At 40.3% G+C, this 20488-nt stretch overlaps 1 protein-coding gene across 1 annotated transcript; it reads right to left on the reverse strand.

The window, feature by feature from the left end:
* Nucleotides 1-5653: 5653 nt before the first annotated feature.
* LOC138286597 (adipocyte plasma membrane-associated protein Hemomucin-like) lies at nucleotides 5654-19886 on the reverse strand. Its single transcript, XM_069227053.1, has 5 exons — nucleotides 19820-19886; nucleotides 17717-17786; nucleotides 13841-13879; nucleotides 10322-10531; nucleotides 5654-5816 (listed from the first exon to the last, which is right to left on the reverse strand). The coding sequence occupies exons 2-4, from the start codon at nucleotides 17768-17770 to the stop codon at nucleotides 10334-10336; spliced, it is 291 nt and encodes a 96-aa protein (XP_069083154.1). The 5' UTR covers nucleotides 17771-17786; nucleotides 19820-19886; the 3' UTR covers nucleotides 5654-5816; nucleotides 10322-10333.
* Between the last annotated feature and the right edge of the window lie 602 nt (nucleotides 19887-20488).

The following is a 20488-nucleotide window of genomic DNA, read 5'->3' on the forward strand; positions in this document are numbered from 1 at the left end:
ACATAAGCAGGAACCACCCCTTTGGGTAATCTGGGGCAAACTCCCCCACCCATGGACACCTCAGCTTCTTTATCGCTGCCTCCATCTCTTTTCTCTTTGTATGCCCACTTTTTCTTTTCTAGGGCCAGCTTCTCTGCTTCCAAAGCTATGTATGCTAGCTGGGCCTCCAGCTCTCTTTCTCTGATGGATGGGTTCTCTCCTCCTGAAAGGACCCCCTTCCCACCACTAGCTTTGGATCTGCCCCTAGTGACTGTATTTACTGAGGACCGTTCTTCCTCATCCTCACTTAGGCTCAGATGCCTTCCCTCCCCTGAGTGGTTAGAGCTTGCATCCTCCCTTCTTTCTCCCTCCTCTGAAGCTTCTTCTGACTCTACCTCTTGGGCCTCAGCCCATGCTGTCAGGGATGTGATCAGGATTTGCTTCCTGAGATCAGTGGTTGCAGGCAACCCTCTTTCAATACACAACCCCCTAAGCTGGACTACTGTCAGTGTGGGTAGGCTAGCCAGATCAAGCTCCATGGTTCCCTAGTTTTGTGTCAACAAAAACTTTTTGCAAAAATTGGAAACAAGAATTTAGAAAAATTACAAAAATTCAATAATTGAAATTAATCCAAATTAAAAATTAAAAACAATTTTTGCACTAGGACAATTTAAAGGATTTTAAATTTGTTTTACCTAAAACTGTAACGTGATATTGAACACAAGTACAGGATCCCGTCGCTGCTTCCAATTATGTTGGAAAATGGGTTATTGGTAGGGCAGGTAGGTACCTACACCTAGCAACAAGCCACTAACCTCCACATAGGTACAGTTAGGTCTCAGTAAATTAATCCCAGCTCTACCCTTGGTAGCTTGGCATCGAGCGTCAAGGCTTAACTTAGGAGACAAAGTGTAAAGCATTCAAATATCACAAAACAGTAATTAAATAAAACACAGGAAACAGTTTAAAAATCCAAAACCAATTTATAAAAATAGCTTATATTTTTATCTTTAAAATGACACAAAAACGATTAAAATCGGTTCAGGGGAACCGGAGATATGAATTTTTAAAGTATTATTATTTTCAAGCGCTTAGAAACAAAAAGCGCCAATCGGGTCATCTGGTTGCACCAGGACCGTGGCAAAGTCAAACTTTCAGGCCGACCGCGATGGAGCCCTGCTCGGCTACAAGTCGCGGGAGGCCTCGGTTAAAAAGTTACCTTCTGACTTAGTCTCTTTTTTGATGTTTTTCTTCCCCGGGACGAACCTGCCAGTTGGATCCGACCTCCTGGAGCCCTTGTCCGGATACGCGAAGTCGGTTTCCTCGGTGGTGATTTTTACCTTCGGACTTAGTCGGTTTTTTCGAGATGAAAATCCTTCGACCGGGGTAAACCTGGATCTTGATCCGACGTCCATGGAGCCCTTCTCGGATACGATGGCTGGGAGGTCCCGGTCAACTTTTTACGTTCGGACTTAGTCTCTTTTTTGGATGTTTTTCTTTACCGGGACGAACCACGAAGTCAGGCCGGGTCGCGGTTGAGGCAAGCCGGCTAGAATTTCCGCGGCGGGTCGGTCCCTCTCTTGAGCTATTTTTCCAAAAATTCTCAAATCTTTTCCAAACTTCTGGGGCTTCACCCAGATGTTCTTTTAAGGTTCTTTTGGGGTCCACAGCTCATCCCAAGGGTCCAGAAGTTCTGTGATGGTCCTTGGGGGGTGCGGACTTCAACTCCCAGAATGCACCTGGCGCAAACTCCTTTTTGGCCACTGGACAGTGGTCAGCTGGTCGCTTTCTTCAGGAGTTGGTGCAGGGGACTCTGGTTTAGCAATTTTTCACCTGTAGCAAACAGGGAGTCCCTCCTTGAACCAGTTGAAGCCAGGCAAAGTCCTTCTTGTGGTGAAGCCCAAGTGTGCAGCTGGTGCAGTTCTTCTGAGTGCAGGTTCCAGGTGCAGGCCAGGGGTCCAGCAGGGCAGTCCTTCTTCTCCTTAAGTTCCTTTCTTGTTGAATTCTGGAGGGGATCTGAGGCGTGGGTGCAGGTCTGCCAGTTTTATCCTTGCTCCTGGGTGAAAAGCAGGGGGGCCCTGGTTCTCCAATCAGGGACAGGGTCGTCCCCCTGTGATGACCACTTCCTGGGAAGTGTGGCAAAAATCCATCCCAGAAGGCAACAGTCTCCAAAAATCCAAAATGGATGAATCTGATTTTTGGAGGAGAGATCTGGCTGAGCCCACCCACTGGTGTGGCTAAAAATCATAAACACACCCCTCTCCTGCCCTCTCCTAATCTAATCAAGGGGGCACCTAGCTGTCTGGGGTTGCAGGATGTGGGGGTGTTGCTGGGTGCTCCAGATGTCCTTCTCTGCCTTTGAAGACCAGTTTGGCAGCCCTCCCCCTTCCTGCCTCACCATCTGCTGAGGGGAGATTCTCTCCCCCAAGCACATTCCTTTGTGTGAAGCCAGGCCACTTCACACCTCATTAAAGTAGCCTGGCAGAAGCTGCTGCAGGCTGGCCAATCAGAGCACAGCAGCAAAAACAATGCAGAGCTGAAATTGGCAACTTTTTAGGTAAAGTCTAAACTTTTTACCTGAACTGGTTATATTAAATCCAACAACTGGAAGTTGTGGGATTTATTATAACAATCAATTTGATACCAAATTCTTGGTATGTAACATTTAAGGAGACTTTAAAATTTAAAATAAAGTCTGCCCATTCTAGCCTATGAAGGCCATTTACTTCCATGAGGGAAAAACGAATTTGGCTGTTTTTACCTCACCAGGGCTTATAAATCTATTTTTATAAAGTCCCTGCTTATAGTTACATGGCACCCACCCCTAGGGGCACATAGGGCACACCTTAGGGGTGACTTATATGTAAAAATAAGGTAGTTTAAGACTTTGGAAGTACCTTTAATTCCAAAGTCGAATTTGCATATAACTTTAATTTAAAAGCAGCCAGCAAGGCAGGCTTGCTTTTAAAATGACACTGGGCACCTCAGCAATGCACCTAGGTGTGCACCACCTATGCTGTGGTCCCTAAACCTACATGCCCTACCATATACTAGGGACGTATAGGTAGGTTAACTTAGCCAATTGTAATTAGCCTAATTTGCATATCCATTTTACACAGAGCACAGGCCCTGGGACTGGTTAGCAGTACCCAGGGCACCATCAGAGTCAGGAAAACACCAGCATAAAGTGGAAAATGGGGGGCAAAAAGTTATGGGGCCTCTGCAATCAGCCCCAGTTTCTCACAATTTGTAACGGATACCATTTAGCCAAAAACAGGTTCAAAGGGAGCATGACGTGCCTTAACAGGATCCAAAACCGAAGTGTTCCATGAGGCAGATCTCAGGAAATGCATTGCTGTGTTTTATTGATTTTACAGGAAAAGATAGCTGGGACCTTTTTTTTGGGAGCAAGCATCCCTATCTGGGTTAAAACTCAAGTCCCAAGTCGCTTGTTTTAAACAAACAATTTTAATTGCTGACGAGATAAGGTAGAAATCAAAGAGGGATCTAATTGCAGCAGCAATAACATTTCTATATATTATTGACTTCTCCTTTAGACCCTCTACAATTAACCTTAGATATGGCTTTAGATGTTATTTTTCAAAGTGTGCTTTGTCGCTTGGGTTACCACATAGGATCTTCCCTAGGAAGGTATATTGCTTTACAGTTCCCAATTCATGCCCCCCCCCCCCACGGACCATGAATAGTTTCCATATTTCAGTTTTTTCCTCCCATGGGCACACATAACTTTGCTTTGAGATACATTATTCCTCACAAAGTGGGCTTCATCAAAATGTTTAAATGTCTGCAGGTGACTGCCCAGGCCTTTCGGTGTAAGGTCGAAAATAACTATGTCATCAGCATAGAACAAGCAGACAACGCGTTTTCCCCGTACCAAAGGAGAAATGCCCTTGCTTCGGGACAAAAATTCCATAAGGTCAGAAATATATGTAATAGGAAGAGTTTTGTATTATGTTCATTACAACATTACGCCACTTCATGTAATCATACACAATTTGCTGTAAGAATTTAAAAGAGATTTAACATTTGCAGTGAAACTTTACTGCGAATGCACTGGAACAACAGAACGCAAGCAACTGTTGTTTGTGGTGTTTTCATAATTCTGCACTTCTTAGTGCAAAATGTGCGCTGGCATTAAACGTTGATGCAAAGGTGCATTTAATTAATGCAAAAATTTAGTGTGAAATTACAGATTGTCATTTTGCATAGTTACACATTCTTTCATATCACTTTACTGAATTGTTGCATTATTACACGAAAGTGAACCATCCTAATTTCCTAGAAAGGTAGTACAATTACAGTAGTTATACTTTATGTATTATTAAATGCAATTTGTGAGTGAGCCCCTATGTGTCAAATGCAAAGGAACTGAAGTTTACAGAAATAAAAAAAACAATGAGTCCCATTACTCACATGAGACTTTAAGGTGGTAAAGATCTCAGAACTATGTTTGTAATGCTCATCAGACCACTGTAAATGTTTCATTGCTGGTCAGGTGACCTGATGCAATTTTAGTCATCACCTTCTAGTGTCGATTATGGAGGCAATAAAATGTTGGTTGCAAAGCTTTGAGCATTGAGAAAAGTGTGGATAGTTGTACACTGCATAGATTGTTCATATGCTTGAGACTGGAGTTGCACACCCTGACAGAATCTAAAAACAATCAGATAAGAAGTGGTTGTTTAAACCTTTCTTGTAGCTTCAAATACAGTATGTGACTAAAGTCTTGCCCTAATGGTCACTGTGAAGATAGTACATTTTACAACAGGAGTAAGAAATTAGAAATATATGCAAAGAATAGAATCAAATAAGCACTGAACATTGCTGATCGTATGGGACTTCGCTGAGTTTGTGTAAGGCAGGATTACATAGTGCATAATCATAAAACAATAAAGGGCTGGGGCCCAAAGTTTTGGTCATAATCTGGCAGCCAGGTCTATTGAATGTCAGTGTGCAGTATACCAAAGCTATGAAGTCATGCTTCCTCCTGATGCCCCTTTAATCCTCTAGAAGTCACTCTCTACCCCTTCATCCCAATCTTGCTGGTCATTTCTTTATCTTCCTCCTCCCTTTTTCATGGTTTTCCCTCCTTTCCCTTCCCCCTTGCACTTGCTCAAAGTCTGATCAGAAACATATGTGCCAGTCCATAGAAATGAGTACTGAATGGCACCACCTGCAACCACTGGCTCAAATTAAGCACTGGGATTACATTCAGAAGTGTTCTCTGGTACAAGAAATCATCCTTACAATCTGATGGGAGACAGTAGCCAAAGATGTTTGCATTGAGAGCATATTTGAATTAAACTCATAATTGCAATAGGGGCCAGAGGTGTGGCAAAGACAGGAAAATTGAATTGGTATCATTATTTGGAGATCTGATTCTCTTGTGAACACATTTGGGCAAGATCCCATAAAACAGCTATCTTGGATCTGTGGCTCTTTACCTGTGTGGCTATACCCTGTCAAATGTGGTGGGTGTTTTATTCAAGATATCTTAAAAGCCTGTGACCGAAATAGTGTGCCTAAAGCCACATACTGCAGTGAGCGCTAGTCGAGTTCTTGCTTACAAAATGTGAAATAAGTATATCTGAAACATCTACTTGCAGATGCTTTTCCAAGAAGAGTAAAAATAAAACGCATTGAGCCACAATGCTGTTCTGCAGAATTGATTTATTGAAGGAAAATCATAATGAAAAGAACAATTTGAACATAAGACACAGCTTTTTTCATTCTTTAGGTTGTAGTCCTTCTATTTTTCCAACTGATAGTAAAGCCCAGATGTTTCTTTTCACTTCAGATGAGCTGCTTTCCTCTTTCTGTAATGAAACAAGAGTCATAATAGGTTATACTGTGGATGTGGTGTTGATTTAAATAATTGTTTTCACTGCCCCCAGAGTAATGTCAGCACAGGAGAGATGAAAATTGTTCAACCAATTAATATTTATTAACTTCTAAGTTTATTATTTAAAGGTACAAATGTTCTGTGTTCTACACACCACTGTAAAATGCTAACACCATATGCGCCTTCTTGCACCTTTTGCTTCACTAATCTCAACATTTTTGTTTCCCTCTAATCTCCCTGTGCTGCTTCACAATTCTGTTCTTTAAAGCTACTCAGTTCATACCTCAGGATAGACTCCTGTTTGGATTGAACTCCATCTACTTACTTCCCACTGTCAAAATGACTCAAAAGTCCCGTCCACCTTGGCTCAGTGGTAGTCACTATAAATTCTCTTGCACAACCATTCCCTCCCATTAACGCGTAGTGTGAATATGTAGAGATGTTTATGTGAATATTTTAGGTTGTCTATCCAGTGTTTGGACTCTCACTCAACAGTTATCATGCATGAAATTCAGCAAAACTGTATATGACCTTTTATACCAAATTTTGATGGATGTACAGAACTTGACAATATGGGGGTTGTTACCACCCCGGCGGTCTGTGATAATGTGGCGTAGTACCGCTAACAGGCTGGCGATACTTACCGCCACATTATGACATTGTCCCACTCCAACCGCCATGGCGGTAGCAGCCGCTGGGCTGGAGATAACCATCTCCAGCCCGGCAGCTGTCATTGTGCCACCGACGGGATTATGACCCCGCCTACCGCCAGGGTTTTAGAAAACCATGGCAGTAGGCCCTATCAGTGACAGGGAATTCCGTCCCTGTCACTGATAGGATGCCCCCGCCTCTCCAAACACCCCCCACCTCTCCAAACTCCCCGAATCCCCCCTGTACCCACGCCCCCATTCACACACACTCATTCACACATGCAACATGCATGCATACATCCAATCACACACACATACACACATACTTCAACAGATACACACAGACACGCATTCCTATTTCTATACATACTCACACTTCCATACATTCACACACGCATTCAACACTCAACACACACCCGCAATCATGCACACACATACATGCACACACCCACACAACACCCCCCTCTGCTGTCAGATACCCCACTTAACTGGATCCAGGGGGTCTTCCGGCAGGAGACAGGACGTGGCGCTGCTACCGCCAGCAGCCAGCAGAACACCGCCAGGCTGTATTATTTGTCATAATACGGCTGGCGGCAGTCTACTGGCATGGCACTGCCGGTGGTAACTGCGCCACCTTACAGCCATCCGCCACCATGACTACAACCGGATTTCCTCCCTTCTTGAGGCAGAAATCCAGCCTTAGTCATAGTATGACGGACGTCTGGTAGCCGCGGCGATGGTCTTTTGACGGCTGTCGCCGCAGTGGTAGGCACTTTTCACTGCCAATGTTATAATGAAGGCCAATGTTTCTTATTGTAGCTAAATATAATAATTAAATACATTTTTTATTTATATTATTGAAATGAAAAATCAGAGTTTGAAAATTATTGGTGGAAACAATATAAATAAATAAAATTGGCAAAGACCAAATCATAAAAAACATACTTAAGCAGTGTGTTTGAGAGATTTGACCAGGGAGAGGGGGTGGGCATTGATTAAAATTGTTAATAAAGATTTTCTGCACACAGTGGGTGCTGTGCTTTTGGGTGAGCAGAACTGCATCTTCACAATGGACGCATCACAAAGTAAAAAATAAAAATAAGTCTTTAATGTTCTAGATTAATAAGTTGTGAACACCCACATAAGAAGTGCTGCTATTTTCATCCCATCTCATTGTTCCGTGAGGTAGTCCAATATGAACATTTTGAAGGAGCATTTGGGCAAAACATTTTTGTGAGTACAAAATCTGAATGTGTGTAGCTATAAGCAAATTGGATTGCAACCAATCGTAATTTGGCTGTAAATTTGCTCAGTGTAATATACAATATGTCTGCCTAAGGTAGGATGGGAATGTTACTAAGGAGACATGCTATATCAGTACAAGTTCCTTTTTCACATAATTTGCTAAGAGCTCACTGGTGAAGTCTGTGGTCCATTAGGATGCAGCATCACTAAATTTGCAGTCGAGGGGGCATTTCTTTCCCCATGCAGTCCTTTTATTTACTCAGGCTGTGATTGGTGGCCACCTCATGCTGGAAATTTCCAGAAGAGAGGGCTGCTGTCATATGTGCCTTTCATTTAGTGACATATAGCTTTAAGAAATCTCATTTATGTTTATTTATCATTTAGGTTTGTTCAGATTGAGTCCCTTCAGCTACCAAATTTCAGCCTGCAGTATATAGTTGTTCAATAAGTCAAAGAAGACCTTACACATTATGCCACATGGACAAGGGAAAAACAGACACCACCAGGGTTTTTTCCACCCCAGTACAATGTTTTCGTATCATTCCACTATGAAGCTCAGAATAAGGGATAGCTGGGTGATACTCCAATTTCTCCAATGGTTCAAGCTGAAAACTGTGGCTTATTTACATGAATCTGACACATTGCCTTCAGTGCATCAGATTTCTTGTGCTACCCTGTTCCCCCCTAACAACGCCATGGTAGTGCTTTGTTTGCTGTACAGTGCTCCATGGTGCAGAGTGTCCACAGATGTGTCAAAAATACTGATGCACGTGTGGTACTAAATGACGCACTACTGGACTAACATTAAAAAATTACACTATTCCAGCAATGCCAGGAGGCCCCATTCAAGAAGGCCCTGCGTCAGGTTAACGGCAGCTCTGAGCAGGCATTAAAAAAGTGATGGTGTCAAGGCATAGAACAACGCAGTGAAATCTTGTAGATTTCCCTGCGCCAGTTCTGCATGGCTATTAACGGGAGAATGTCAACCTTGCGTACATTATACCTGATGCAGGTATAATGTGGCACAAGGCTTTACAAACTGGCGCAATGGTCCTATTGTACCAATCTGTAAATGTGGTGCACGGTTGGGGACTGCTTTGTGCAACTGCTGCATCAAAGATATTGACACAACAGTGGCACAAGGGGCTTGTATATAAGCCCCTCTCCATTTTACCTGCAATAATTGTGCCAATTAGTGGGGGAAGAAAGCAAATGAAATCTGCAAGGCTAATAATCATAATTCAGACACAAACTGCTTTGTTGTTTCAGAAACAAGATTATGGGGCACTCAAAATGAGACAGTACATCACAAAATGAGAGGAACTTGTATTATTTGCTGTGCCAGCTCCAGACTTTAGGACCTTTCCAGAAGGAGATACATTTGAAGGTTAAGCAAATAGGGAATAACAGCGAGCGCATTCCAGTCTGCAAGTTCACATCAAGCAAAGTGTGTTAAATGTTTGTTACTAAATGTTGGAGTTGCAGGATGCTTTGCTGGTATGGCTCAAAAGCCACCAGACTTGTATTTCTAAGCCACTAAACAGAAGAATTCAGCACCAATCACCTATGGGATGGATCTATAAGAATCTGTGTTTTTGGCTCTGATTGGATTACTATGATGCGCACTTGAATCACCAAAAAGTTCAATTGTTCTCTTTAAGTAGTTCAGAACTAGTTTGACAAAGTGCATTTGAACCAAGAGAAACAGGAGGGAGCTCCACACAGACTGCTGCTGAAATCATGGAACAAAGGCTTTATACTGCATGCAAAGAACAAAGTCCCTGGGAACTAGCCACACTGAAATGTACAGTGACCAACCGGTTTTGTATAGGGATCACAATTTTCACCCATTCGGTAACAAATTACCCTCAAATGTTAAATCCACAACTTCTGATGTTCAAGCCGGTCCCCTGAAGTGGCCGAAGAGTGGAGTGTGGAGTTTGCCAGCTAGGTTTATATAGTCTCCTCATTTCATTCTCACTGTTTAAATTGAGATTCTTTTAAATAATGCTGGCATTGAAATAAATTGTGTAAAGGTTTTACTTATATTGAATTTGTTGCAGTGATGGAATGTGCTTGATGCCTCATTGACTTCCGTAACCTAATTTTCCCTCCTTTACGTGACCTCATGTTTAAACAAGCATGTGAATAAGTATGTCATTCTCGATATGTGCCCAACTGCATTTTAATAAAGACATGCTTGTTTGGGAGGGTCAAATTAACCAAACTTGCATTGTAACACTGACAGCTCTAGGGAAGCAACCTGGTTGGACTGGGTACAATATTGTGCTATCACATTTGTAGAGCTGCGAGGCATATTTGCACACATGTCCTTGAGGCTAGTGCTATCAACACATATTTTGGTGAAAGTGTTTGATTTTCTAGCCATCATAAAGAGCTCTTTCATTACTCTTATATTTATCAATGTTAAACATGTGGATAAAGGTTAAAAAAGAGTGTGGCTGTTGTGATTTCTAATTGTTGGCTTCTTGTTGTTTGGAAAATATACATTCAATAAGAGCAATTTCCAAACAACAAGTGATTAAATATTTGTATACTATTTACTGGTGTATGCATCACATACCTGATTTCATATTTAACCTTGAGCTGTAGAAGCCTTTGTAGTAGTGGGGGTAGTTGTTGTTGGTGTAGTAGTGGTTGGAGTAGTAGTTGTCGGAGAAGTAGTAGTTGGTGTAGTAGTGGTCGGAGTAGTAGTGGTTGGAGTAGTAGTGGTTGGAGTCGTAGTACGACGATGATAATGATGCTTCTTCTTGTGCCATCTTTTTTCATGTGACTGGAAAATAGAAAACACACAATAAAAATATGTCTCACTCTAATAAATTATAATACAAATGTACATAAAATATTATACCATATTCTTTGAAGAGATGTGTGAATGGTTTTGCTTACTACAGGCACACAAAGCAGGACATAACAACAAAGGTTTATTTCCATGGACAGCAAACACCAGTTCAATGTTTTAACACCTAAAACACGTTTGCTGCAAGCAGTCACCCTTTCTTATACATAAATATGGCTCTGTATGGTGTTGTTAGGAACCATTCACATCCTTCCCCCAAAAAACAAAAATTAATGGACTGAAATATGAGGGTCTATGGGCCATCAATGTATTCTTTCCACGAAGTAACCGAGTTGTGTACGCTTTCGAACAGAGCTGCTGCTTTATATCATATTATGTTTGCACAGAATGTAGGGGAAAAAAAGAAAACAGAAAGTTGCAGTGCAGGTTTACTCCCTTGCTTGGATGTAGCTTTCTGATATTTAAGATCTCATAAATCTTTTCAAAAATATACCTGAAAAAGGTTTGAAATGTTTAGCTTACATTGAAAGAAGAGGCAGATGACTTGGGGGGCATTTGTAACAGAGAATTGTGAGTGGATAAAAAGTGGATTGTAGTGATGTGTTTTCATGTTGGGATTCTGAGTGACATCATAGACAGATTGAGCTTTTCTCTTGGTGTTTATTTGGTGTCACTTAGAACACCTTCATGAAAAACCATCCCCATATTTCACTGTTACCCATCTATAATTCTATATGCAATGCATGTCTCTCACAGAAAGCCATTGGCATAAACAAATGGATTCTAAATCCAAATAATTTACTACTATGATGTAGCAACAATGGGTTACAGATCTTCTTAACGACAGTTCCTACTTCATAAATGAATACTAGGCTGTCCTGTCTGGGCTCTCTGAGAGCTTGTCAAAGCAGCACCGGAGAGTGTGCACAGCTTCTCAAAGAGATGGAAGGGAAGGCACAGAGAGTTGTTGAGGATAGGTGTTTTCAAATTTGGGACAGGGAAGACAGCACATGGCTTCCTCATTATTCATCCACGTATGTTTAGAGCTGAAAGCATGGGCAAGTGTATTCAGGGGCCATACATAATGTCAAATTACAGCTGGGTTAAAATCGAATTACAAGGATGTTACCCATCTGCCATCTGTAATTCCATATGTTATTATTGCTTCCATTCAAAGCCTTTATTGTAATACCAGACTCTAAATTTGAATACAAACTTCTAAGACATAATGACAATCTGAAACAAAAGATATTTCACATTGTTGCTATGTCAAAAAGGTATTCCCTATTGCTCTGACATGGCTCCCTGGCAGAGCAGCGCTGGTGCTCACATTGTTTTGGTAAGCAAAAGGGAGGAAGAAAGAAGTCTGTTTATTTTCAACATTTGGGACAGGGAGGAGAGGCCATCTTATGTAACGACTCTTCTGTCCCTGAATAGCAGTTGAAAGCAGGAGCAAATGAGTTTGGGGAGGATGCACAACATAAAATGAAAGATCAGTAACAGTAAATAGCCATGATGTTTTTATCTAGAGGCTCTGACTGACATCATAGACATGACAAACTTTGCACTTGTTATCTAGTTGATGTTAACTCAGAACCTCTTGTTGAAAAATATCCCTGATGTTCACTGTTACCTATCTCTAATTCTTTATGTTAATCATTACCTATGTCAATATGAAGTAGTGCACCAGTGCACATCGGACAATACTTTCACAGTCATCGTTTATACTGTTTCTTTCATTTTTTCCCCCCAAATGAAATTATTTTTACGAATGATAAAGATGTCCTTCTCCTTCAGTTTTAAGGATGTTGATTCCCCATTTGCATTCAAGAAGGGAATTTACTCATTAACCAAGTCGGCTAATTTTATGGACATGTAAATCCGTTTATGTGTGCAACTTCAGGTTTTTGTAATACCAAATTTTAATTTGCAATTTTTATTACGAGTAAGACCTACACCCAAAAAAGACTTACTTTTGAGAGTCCAGCAATAAACATTTTCTTGCAGCACAAAGCAGCTGCTTCTGATGTGTTCATCCCACCAACACTGACCACATTCATAAATTACAGTTGCCTTATTTCCCAAACATAGGCCTGTAGAAATGAGAGGCTGAAGATTTCAGCCCAAAACAAAACAATTTGAAGCATCTAACATCAAATCTACTGATGATGGGAGCTTTCATTCATAACGTTTGTTAATTTTATTCTTCATAATGACCCTGATTTCTAGCTACATACACTGAGAGGATTCACATCTCGGGGACTGAGAAGTGAAACATGATACCGGTGTATAAATATTACAGGTTGACTGATCAGCCGGTCTTAGGAAATTAGAGCACTCTTGTTAAATAGATTTGATATTTCAAGCCTTTACCATACAAGCTTTTCATTGGAACAAAGCTAAAAGGACACCATGGGTCATATCATGATGGGCTTTCATGGCGCAGCTCAGAGCCCTGTGCCTATTTTATACTTTTGCAAGGCAAAAAATCAATGTGTTTATTCTGAATTTTTCTCAGTTACTGCTTTATTTTCTGACAATACCACACAAAAAGAATGAGAAAAGATTGCCTCTTTATGTTTCTGGTGTGTGCTGTCTGAAAGTAAAGTATTAACGTAGAGAAACATTAGGTTAAAGGAATTCTCTTTTCCCCCCACTTGTGCATAAAATAGGTGCTCGACTCTGCTTTACATTTTTATACCCATCATGAAATGGACCCATATAACTACATTCATCAAAGAAACACAATAAGACACAGGTATGGGTGAATTACTGAAGTGTTTCATATCTGCTCAATGTATTTTGCTATAATGTCAAGACAAAGCAGAAAAGTGACATGTCACAGATCAAACATTGAGTCAGACACAGCCTATCTCACCCATCTGCATTTACTTGTGTCCTTTCAAGAGGATTAGAAGTCGAGATCAACTGATCTATTTCAAAGAATGTCAGGAAGAGTGTGGATATGGTTGGTCCATGTCTCTAATAGTCCTTGCAAACATGGAATGAAATACGTACCAAAGTAAAAACCATTGATTTAAATTGAATTGTAGCCTTCCTTTTATTTTATCTAAATTCCTATTGATGGCCCAGGTGGTGTAAACTCTAAGGTCATTCCTTCCCAGAAGCCAAAATATGATCCACAGACAGACTAGAAAAATATTTTATACAGGACGGGAAATCAGATACCATGAACCAACAAGGGAAATATGCATAGAAAGATAGGTTGCCATGGTCACTGCATGAAGTAAGAAACTATTGAGCAGAATGTCCTATACTTACGCCACTGTCACTTGCACTCCTCTCATCCCGTTCAAAGGCCTGAAAAGGATAGAAGATAAATATTCAGAAGATAAAATGCTCTTAGCCGGGTGTAGTTGAGGTGCAATGCATTGCAAGAATGATACTGTTTTCAATCATTAACTTAAAGTTACCTTTAGCACTTGTTACTGATACATTCAGCACCCATCTCCATGTCAGCCTCTATGGCATAACATTGCTGTCCATCCACCAGTTTCCACGCTGATTCCAATTGATACCATTGACAAGCTCTGGATTGCTTTTCCAATCCTTATCCCAGATGCCAATCATTTGGCAATGAGCCCTTCGTTATTTACAATTGCTGCAAAGCAGGGTCTAAATGAGGTCAAATCTGCCATGCTCATTTCACAAACACCTCAGTCATTCACTAAGAGTTCTGGGTGGGAGACATTACCAATAGTGTATTGCAGATGTTCCATTCCAGAAAGGTGGTGGTAGTTGGTAATAAATGTGCTAAATGGCAAATAGTTCCAGTAGTAACATACCGCCCAATAAATAAGTAGGAAAACCATTTCAACAGCGATTTGCATTTCACCAATTGTCTAGTGGCAGAGAAATTGCCTTAACAGTGGCTTTCCATCTGCAGGAAAATGGAGCTTTGTTAAAGGTTGAGCTACAATTGTGCTAAAGCATGTTATGCACTCCTTATTTTTATTTTTATTTCCTGAAGGACAACTATCAGCCTACTTTTTTCCATTTCCTTATGATCAGTATGGGATTTTGTGTTCTGCCAGTAACGTATCCAAATCACTCAGTAATTACTACTGGTGGTATTTACTACTGGCACTAATTACATACCATTGTCAGTTCTATATAGTACCAACAGTAAGTTCATAGGAGGCTTTGAATTAAATTATAATATGAAACATGAATCTCGACATTAACAGGACATATATATGTCCTGAGTCTGCCACAGCCAATCATAGTTCATGCCTAGTTGATCAACATTTAATGATTCAGTATTATTCTGCACACTCCGATCCCCACACCCAACAGTGTGGAAAAAGCGAGGAAACAAAGCCTTATCTAGATTTTGACAAATGAGATACTCTTTCAAAAGGTGGCAGATGTGCTGTCCACCATATTGCAAGTTTCATAGGACCTAATGCACCTTTAATAAGGTGGATGGGAGGTTTGGCACACTGTGGGGCCCACATGTTTTTCCCTGCTGCACAAACATCTTTGAAAAACAAGGTACTCAATAAGTGCTTATGAGTAATTGATGATCAGATCTATTTGTCCAATTAATCAAATTTTGCAAATAAAAATTGAGGGACTCCTGCTATTGGTGGAAGCTTCTTCTCGTGAAGAGGAAGCAATGAAAGAAGCACCATCGATGTGGAAAATAAGGCAAGGGATTCTACATTATTACCTTTCTGATAATTAATAACTCATATGACTTTGTCAGTATTGCGACCTTCTGTTTTAACTGAGTCATGTGGGGTAAAAAAACTTCCATAGAGTATCCAAAGACAAGAGAGAGGGGAGAAGTGCGGTTGCAAAATGTTCATGACAGAGAGGGGGTGAGAGAGAGCAAGGAATGGGTGGAGAGAATAAGGCTAAAGTGCAGGAGCAACAGTTTCAATGCAGGCAGCTTCTGGTCATTCTCAGATTCAAGGGGCAATGTGTTACAGGACATTCTAAGCTGTGTGGTTGGATGATAGCAAGAAACCATTCCAGTATAGAATATTGGGAGTTCCATTAAAGACTAGGCTATAGAGGGAGAATGATGGCTGATAAAGGCCCTCCCTCCAAAATTCTAATATAAAACATGGAAGTCTGCAACCCCTGTATAAAAGCATGTCTCTAATTTCTTTATAATCGGTGTTTAGTGACTCACTCAGTCATTCACCCTTGAAGGACGAATGGTCATCAGTAAAACAAAGGTCCCATGGAGCCCCAGCGGGTTGAAATCGCATTGGACTCCATGACCCCTTTGTTCACAGCAGCAGCTGTGAAAGTCAAACATTGGAATGTTGATGCTCTGGGCTTTTACCAGAGACTAGAAGCCTGTTGCCCTCCATTGTCTTCTATAGAGCACTCAAAGTTCCAATTTTCCAATAAAATTTAATACCGTTGAGTTCTGATGTCACAATATCTGCTGACAGAGCCAGAAGCCAAGGTGAAAGGCAGGTTAGGTCAAAGACCATAATGAAGCTGTTCAAAGCAATTCAAACATAACATTACTTTTCTTTATTCTGCTCTATTCAATAAGAAAGCATAGGCAATATGTTTAATTTTGCACTCCCTAGAAGGAGAAAAGCTAGAATCTTTCTACATGTTTATACGCATTTAGAGCTACTGCAGCTTTTTTTAAACTGACATATTGAACTGTTTCTAACATCTCTTTGCAACAAACAACTACCAGGTTTTGATGTGTTTAATTTTACTCTAGAGGTTTTATTTTTATTCTTCTTGTTTTCAAACATGCTGTCTCTTTTATTTGAAAGAGCTACACACCAAGGCCCATATTTATGGATTTTGTCGCACAGGGCAGCACAGTAAGTAACCTTGCTGTGCTGCCCTTCATTACATGGAAAGAGCAGGAAGGTGCCATATTTATCTAATATGGCATATTCACGACCTTTTCCCTTAGCTGGTGCAATTTTTGCCACCTATCCCCAATGCAGGCATCCTTCCACCATTATGCAAGGGTGCATGCGTTGCATGCAGGGTTGTTTTTGTGCAGGAAGGTGCAGTTTCCTGCATAAAAACAATCCTGAGAGGACTTTTCCTCTTTTTATGTGTGCTGCAGAATACTGCACACATGGAAAGAGGGAAAAAACGAAGAAAAATAAAGATATTTCTCCTAATAATGCTTCTCCTGGGGAGGCTATCTTTTTAGCGCATTCCCAGGTTAACCAGGTTTGGTACAGATGGGAATACAATAAAAAACATTGTAGTTGAGTGGGAACACCCACAGAACCCAATGTACCGCCCCCTCTAACACCTCCCTATGTGCAGAGTAATATAACGCAGTGATTTGAGCTGCCTTGCTATACTCTGCATTTTTTAAGCCATTCAAAGCCATGAAAAGTGGCTTTGAGTGGCTTCAAAAATCTGATGTAGAGGTTTGCACCCCGAATGTACCACATTGCATGGTGCAAGCATGGTTCAACCCTCTCGGAAATATGTCCCTAATGTTTTCAGTGGTTTGTGGGAAAGGCAATGGTGCGTCCCTGTATTCAATGGGATAAAATACTCTCTGGCTAACATTATAAGGATATTGCAAGTCACTTCTGAGTTCCATAATCTTATATAGGAACTTGGCCTTAGGCCTTGTTCCTCTGTATAGTTAAGGAATTCCTCAGTGACTTGCAATATCCTTATAATGTTCGCCAGGGAATACTTTATCACTTATATTACACTTTTTGTTTCCCCTTTTAATAAACATAGTTTTGTCCTGACTCATGATTGGTTCTAAAATAATCTTCTGGGGGCAAACTGCTAGTTTAATGTACTCTCTCCTCTTATCGGCCCGGATTGCACAGTAGAGGCTTTAAGAACCAGTACAGTAAATCACTTATGTTAGGTATGGAAATCTCAGGGTTGTTATTCGGAACACTAATGGAAATTGGTGCTGTTCGTCTGCAGCTTAAGTGATTTCAAACAAAATATTACACGTTGCTCATGCCCTATGGCCACTTCAATACTGTGTCATTTTTAAGAACAGATAAATTAAAAAATACTTCAAACACCCAGACAATCCAACAGCACAACTTGAGCCTTAAGAGTGCAGTAGAACGTTTACAAATCCCATTTGGGGAAACGGACTATCCTTGAGTGAGACTAACAAAGTACCACTTGTCTGCTACTGCTCCACACATCATCACTCACCGCAATGCAAACGGCTAAGGCCAGCAGGCAGGACACCACAACCAAGGTCCTCATCTTTTATTATTGGTATCTACAAGGAAATAGGGAAACAATGGTTAATTAAGGGAAGATGTCTGCATTAATACATGATCCTTGACTGTGATTGGAAGAACATTTGCACCGAAGTTATGGGGAAAGACACAGCCATTGTGGCATTAAGGCAATGAAAGCTAATTAGGCAGCAAACTTTGTGGGGTACTATATAGCTTTTTTAAATATTTAACAAACTTTCATATAAAATCGATCCCAGTACAAAAACATTGGTTCGTTGAGAAAAAAAAAAGCTATATAGATTTAGCAGATGATATTCAAAAAAGGCTTTTTTACGACGAATAATAAACTTGTGTAGAAGCACAGAAACAACATTTTATTAACATTCAGCTTTCCAATACCCAGATTAAGGGACTGTGTAAAACAGATGCAGTGTGGCACTGGGCCAAAACAAACTTATTTATATAGATTTCCAGTGATGAATGGTGTGTCTCACTTATTCGGCACCTCACAGATATGTTAACTTCTCTTCGGTTTGTGTTTGTTCCATTTCATGCAATAGAAGGTTCTCTGGAAACGTCTCTTTCCGTTAACAGAACTTACCCTGCAAACAGACAAAATCTCTTCTGCCAGCCAATTATAGAAGGTGTTTCTAGTTTCTGGACTAATCTTTTACCTGTTTGCATACGTGACATGGCATTCAGGAGCCGAAAAGGGGCCAGTTATCGAAATAAAATATCAGTCATTTTGTTGCACCACTAAATGCTGCATTTTAATATTTTTCATCTGTTCAAGGCAGAAACTATTTTTAGAATCTTCAAATTATTCAGCAATTTTTTCAGCTAATTAATATTTCTGCAGAAATGTTGTTGCTATGCCATCATGTTTTTCTACTGACCCCATACACAGTGATGCAGGTTTGCCATATAGTTTGAGAGCCCATTCATTGCATTTTGTATGTTATTGTGCAAGATTAAGGTGAGATTGTTATATTTAATAATACGTTGAGACAAAATGGACAAATATAAATACAGGATTTGTTTTTAGACTTTTGTTAACTAAACTGTATTTCTTCTGCAGTCTTTCTCACTACACTTTAAGCACATTGTGTTTTTTCAATTAAATGGAAAATAATTTATGAAGGCAGTCACAAACATTCTGAGTGTTTTTCCACCCAATTTAGGAAGCTGAGTTATAGCCATTAAAGCCTGTTCATTTACATATGTTCCATAAGACATATAGGGTGTAATTCCCTCCAGAGCCAACACTCCCTGTGGAGAAAAAGCAAGATGAAGGGTCATTTACAGCTCAAACACTACTGCAAACCATCGGATTTTCCAAAGGTGTAAAATCAGACTGTTCAAGGTTAAATAAAAGCATGGGAATGTACAAATTGTATTGATTTCCAAGTGAAAGCCTGTGGATTGTTGTGAATTCCCTGACATTTGGAAATCTATGTAAATCATACAAGTCACAGATTCCAACCTGCCTTTTCTGCGACTCAAGTCCTGAATCCCGTTTTCAAATTGAGGCTATGAGCAGGATTTTGGTATGCAGTCAGCAAGGGACTTTGCTTGTCAATGCATCATATGGATAAGCAAGAGTTAAAACAACCTTCTGCAAGCTCAAACCTTAGAGGACTCAAGTTCAAATGGAATATTTCACTCAACAACATGCTGTTTTAATTTTAACAGCTTTACAGAATTTTAAATCGATACCACCGAACAGATGCGTTATATGTTTTTTACACAGCGAATATTTAACATATAAATACTATCTCTGACAGTGATTTTGTTCGAAAATTAAACAGCTGGATGCCAACCTTACTCGTGGGTTTGCCTATGTGGTGTACTTGGTCCAGGAAGACATGTATTGTAGAGGTTCTCTCCCAGGCTTTGCATGTGTGTAATAAAACAAACAATTAAAAAAAAAAAAAAAATCTAAATGTAGTTATATACTGTTTTATTAATATCAAGTTTATCTTGAAATGATCAAAACCTAAATCCACTCGACTGGTCACCATTTCATCCATCTCTCTGACAAGCAATCTGTAGGTAAAAAGCAATAACTTACCAAGAGGATCTGGTACAAGGATCGTCTTCTGGTGCTTTTGTGGGTGAGATGGTGTTTGGTGTTACAATGCCTGCACATTTATAGCGTTCGTTCAAGGGCCTGGCTTGCCAGGATTAGGCCTCATTGTGGCATAAATGTTACAGTGGGAGGAAATAATCCTCTCATGATGATTCCTGGTCTGGTTTCCTTGCCTACTGCTTTTAAATTGAATATTTTGTAGAAACTGCGGTCTTGTTAAATAAAGTAGGTAGGCAGACGAAACTCTACACTTGTTGTCAACGTTTCACTGGCCATTCAAATCCAATTCAGGCGTTGTCTCATACTTGTGAGTTCAATAATGCCTTTCAAATTTTGAGACAGACGGCTTTTTTGATTCTAGGAACAGGGTGCTGAAACCTACACAGTATTAGAATTACTGATCCCTTGGTATTGTGTTTGTTTCTGGCTCACCGCATACACCTCTGTCTGTCGATGTGACACAACGGGCGATTATGAACTGAGTTGAAACTCTATGTAAGTACTTGCGGGTCAGTATTGGCAACTCGTTGCCATGGGGAAAGTAGCAAAAATATCATTTTAACAAAAACAATTCTTCTCCATCGTTTCAATGCGATAGAGTTACTGTGAATATTATAGAAAGTTACAATTCAGTCCTATGAAGTTTTAAAC

The sequence above is a fragment of the Pleurodeles waltl genome, chromosome 1_1 (assembly GCF_031143425.1).
Source record: "Pleurodeles waltl isolate 20211129_DDA chromosome 1_1, aPleWal1.hap1.20221129, whole genome shotgun sequence".
NCBI classification, from domain to species: Eukaryota; Metazoa; Chordata; class Amphibia; order Caudata; family Salamandridae; genus Pleurodeles; species Pleurodeles waltl.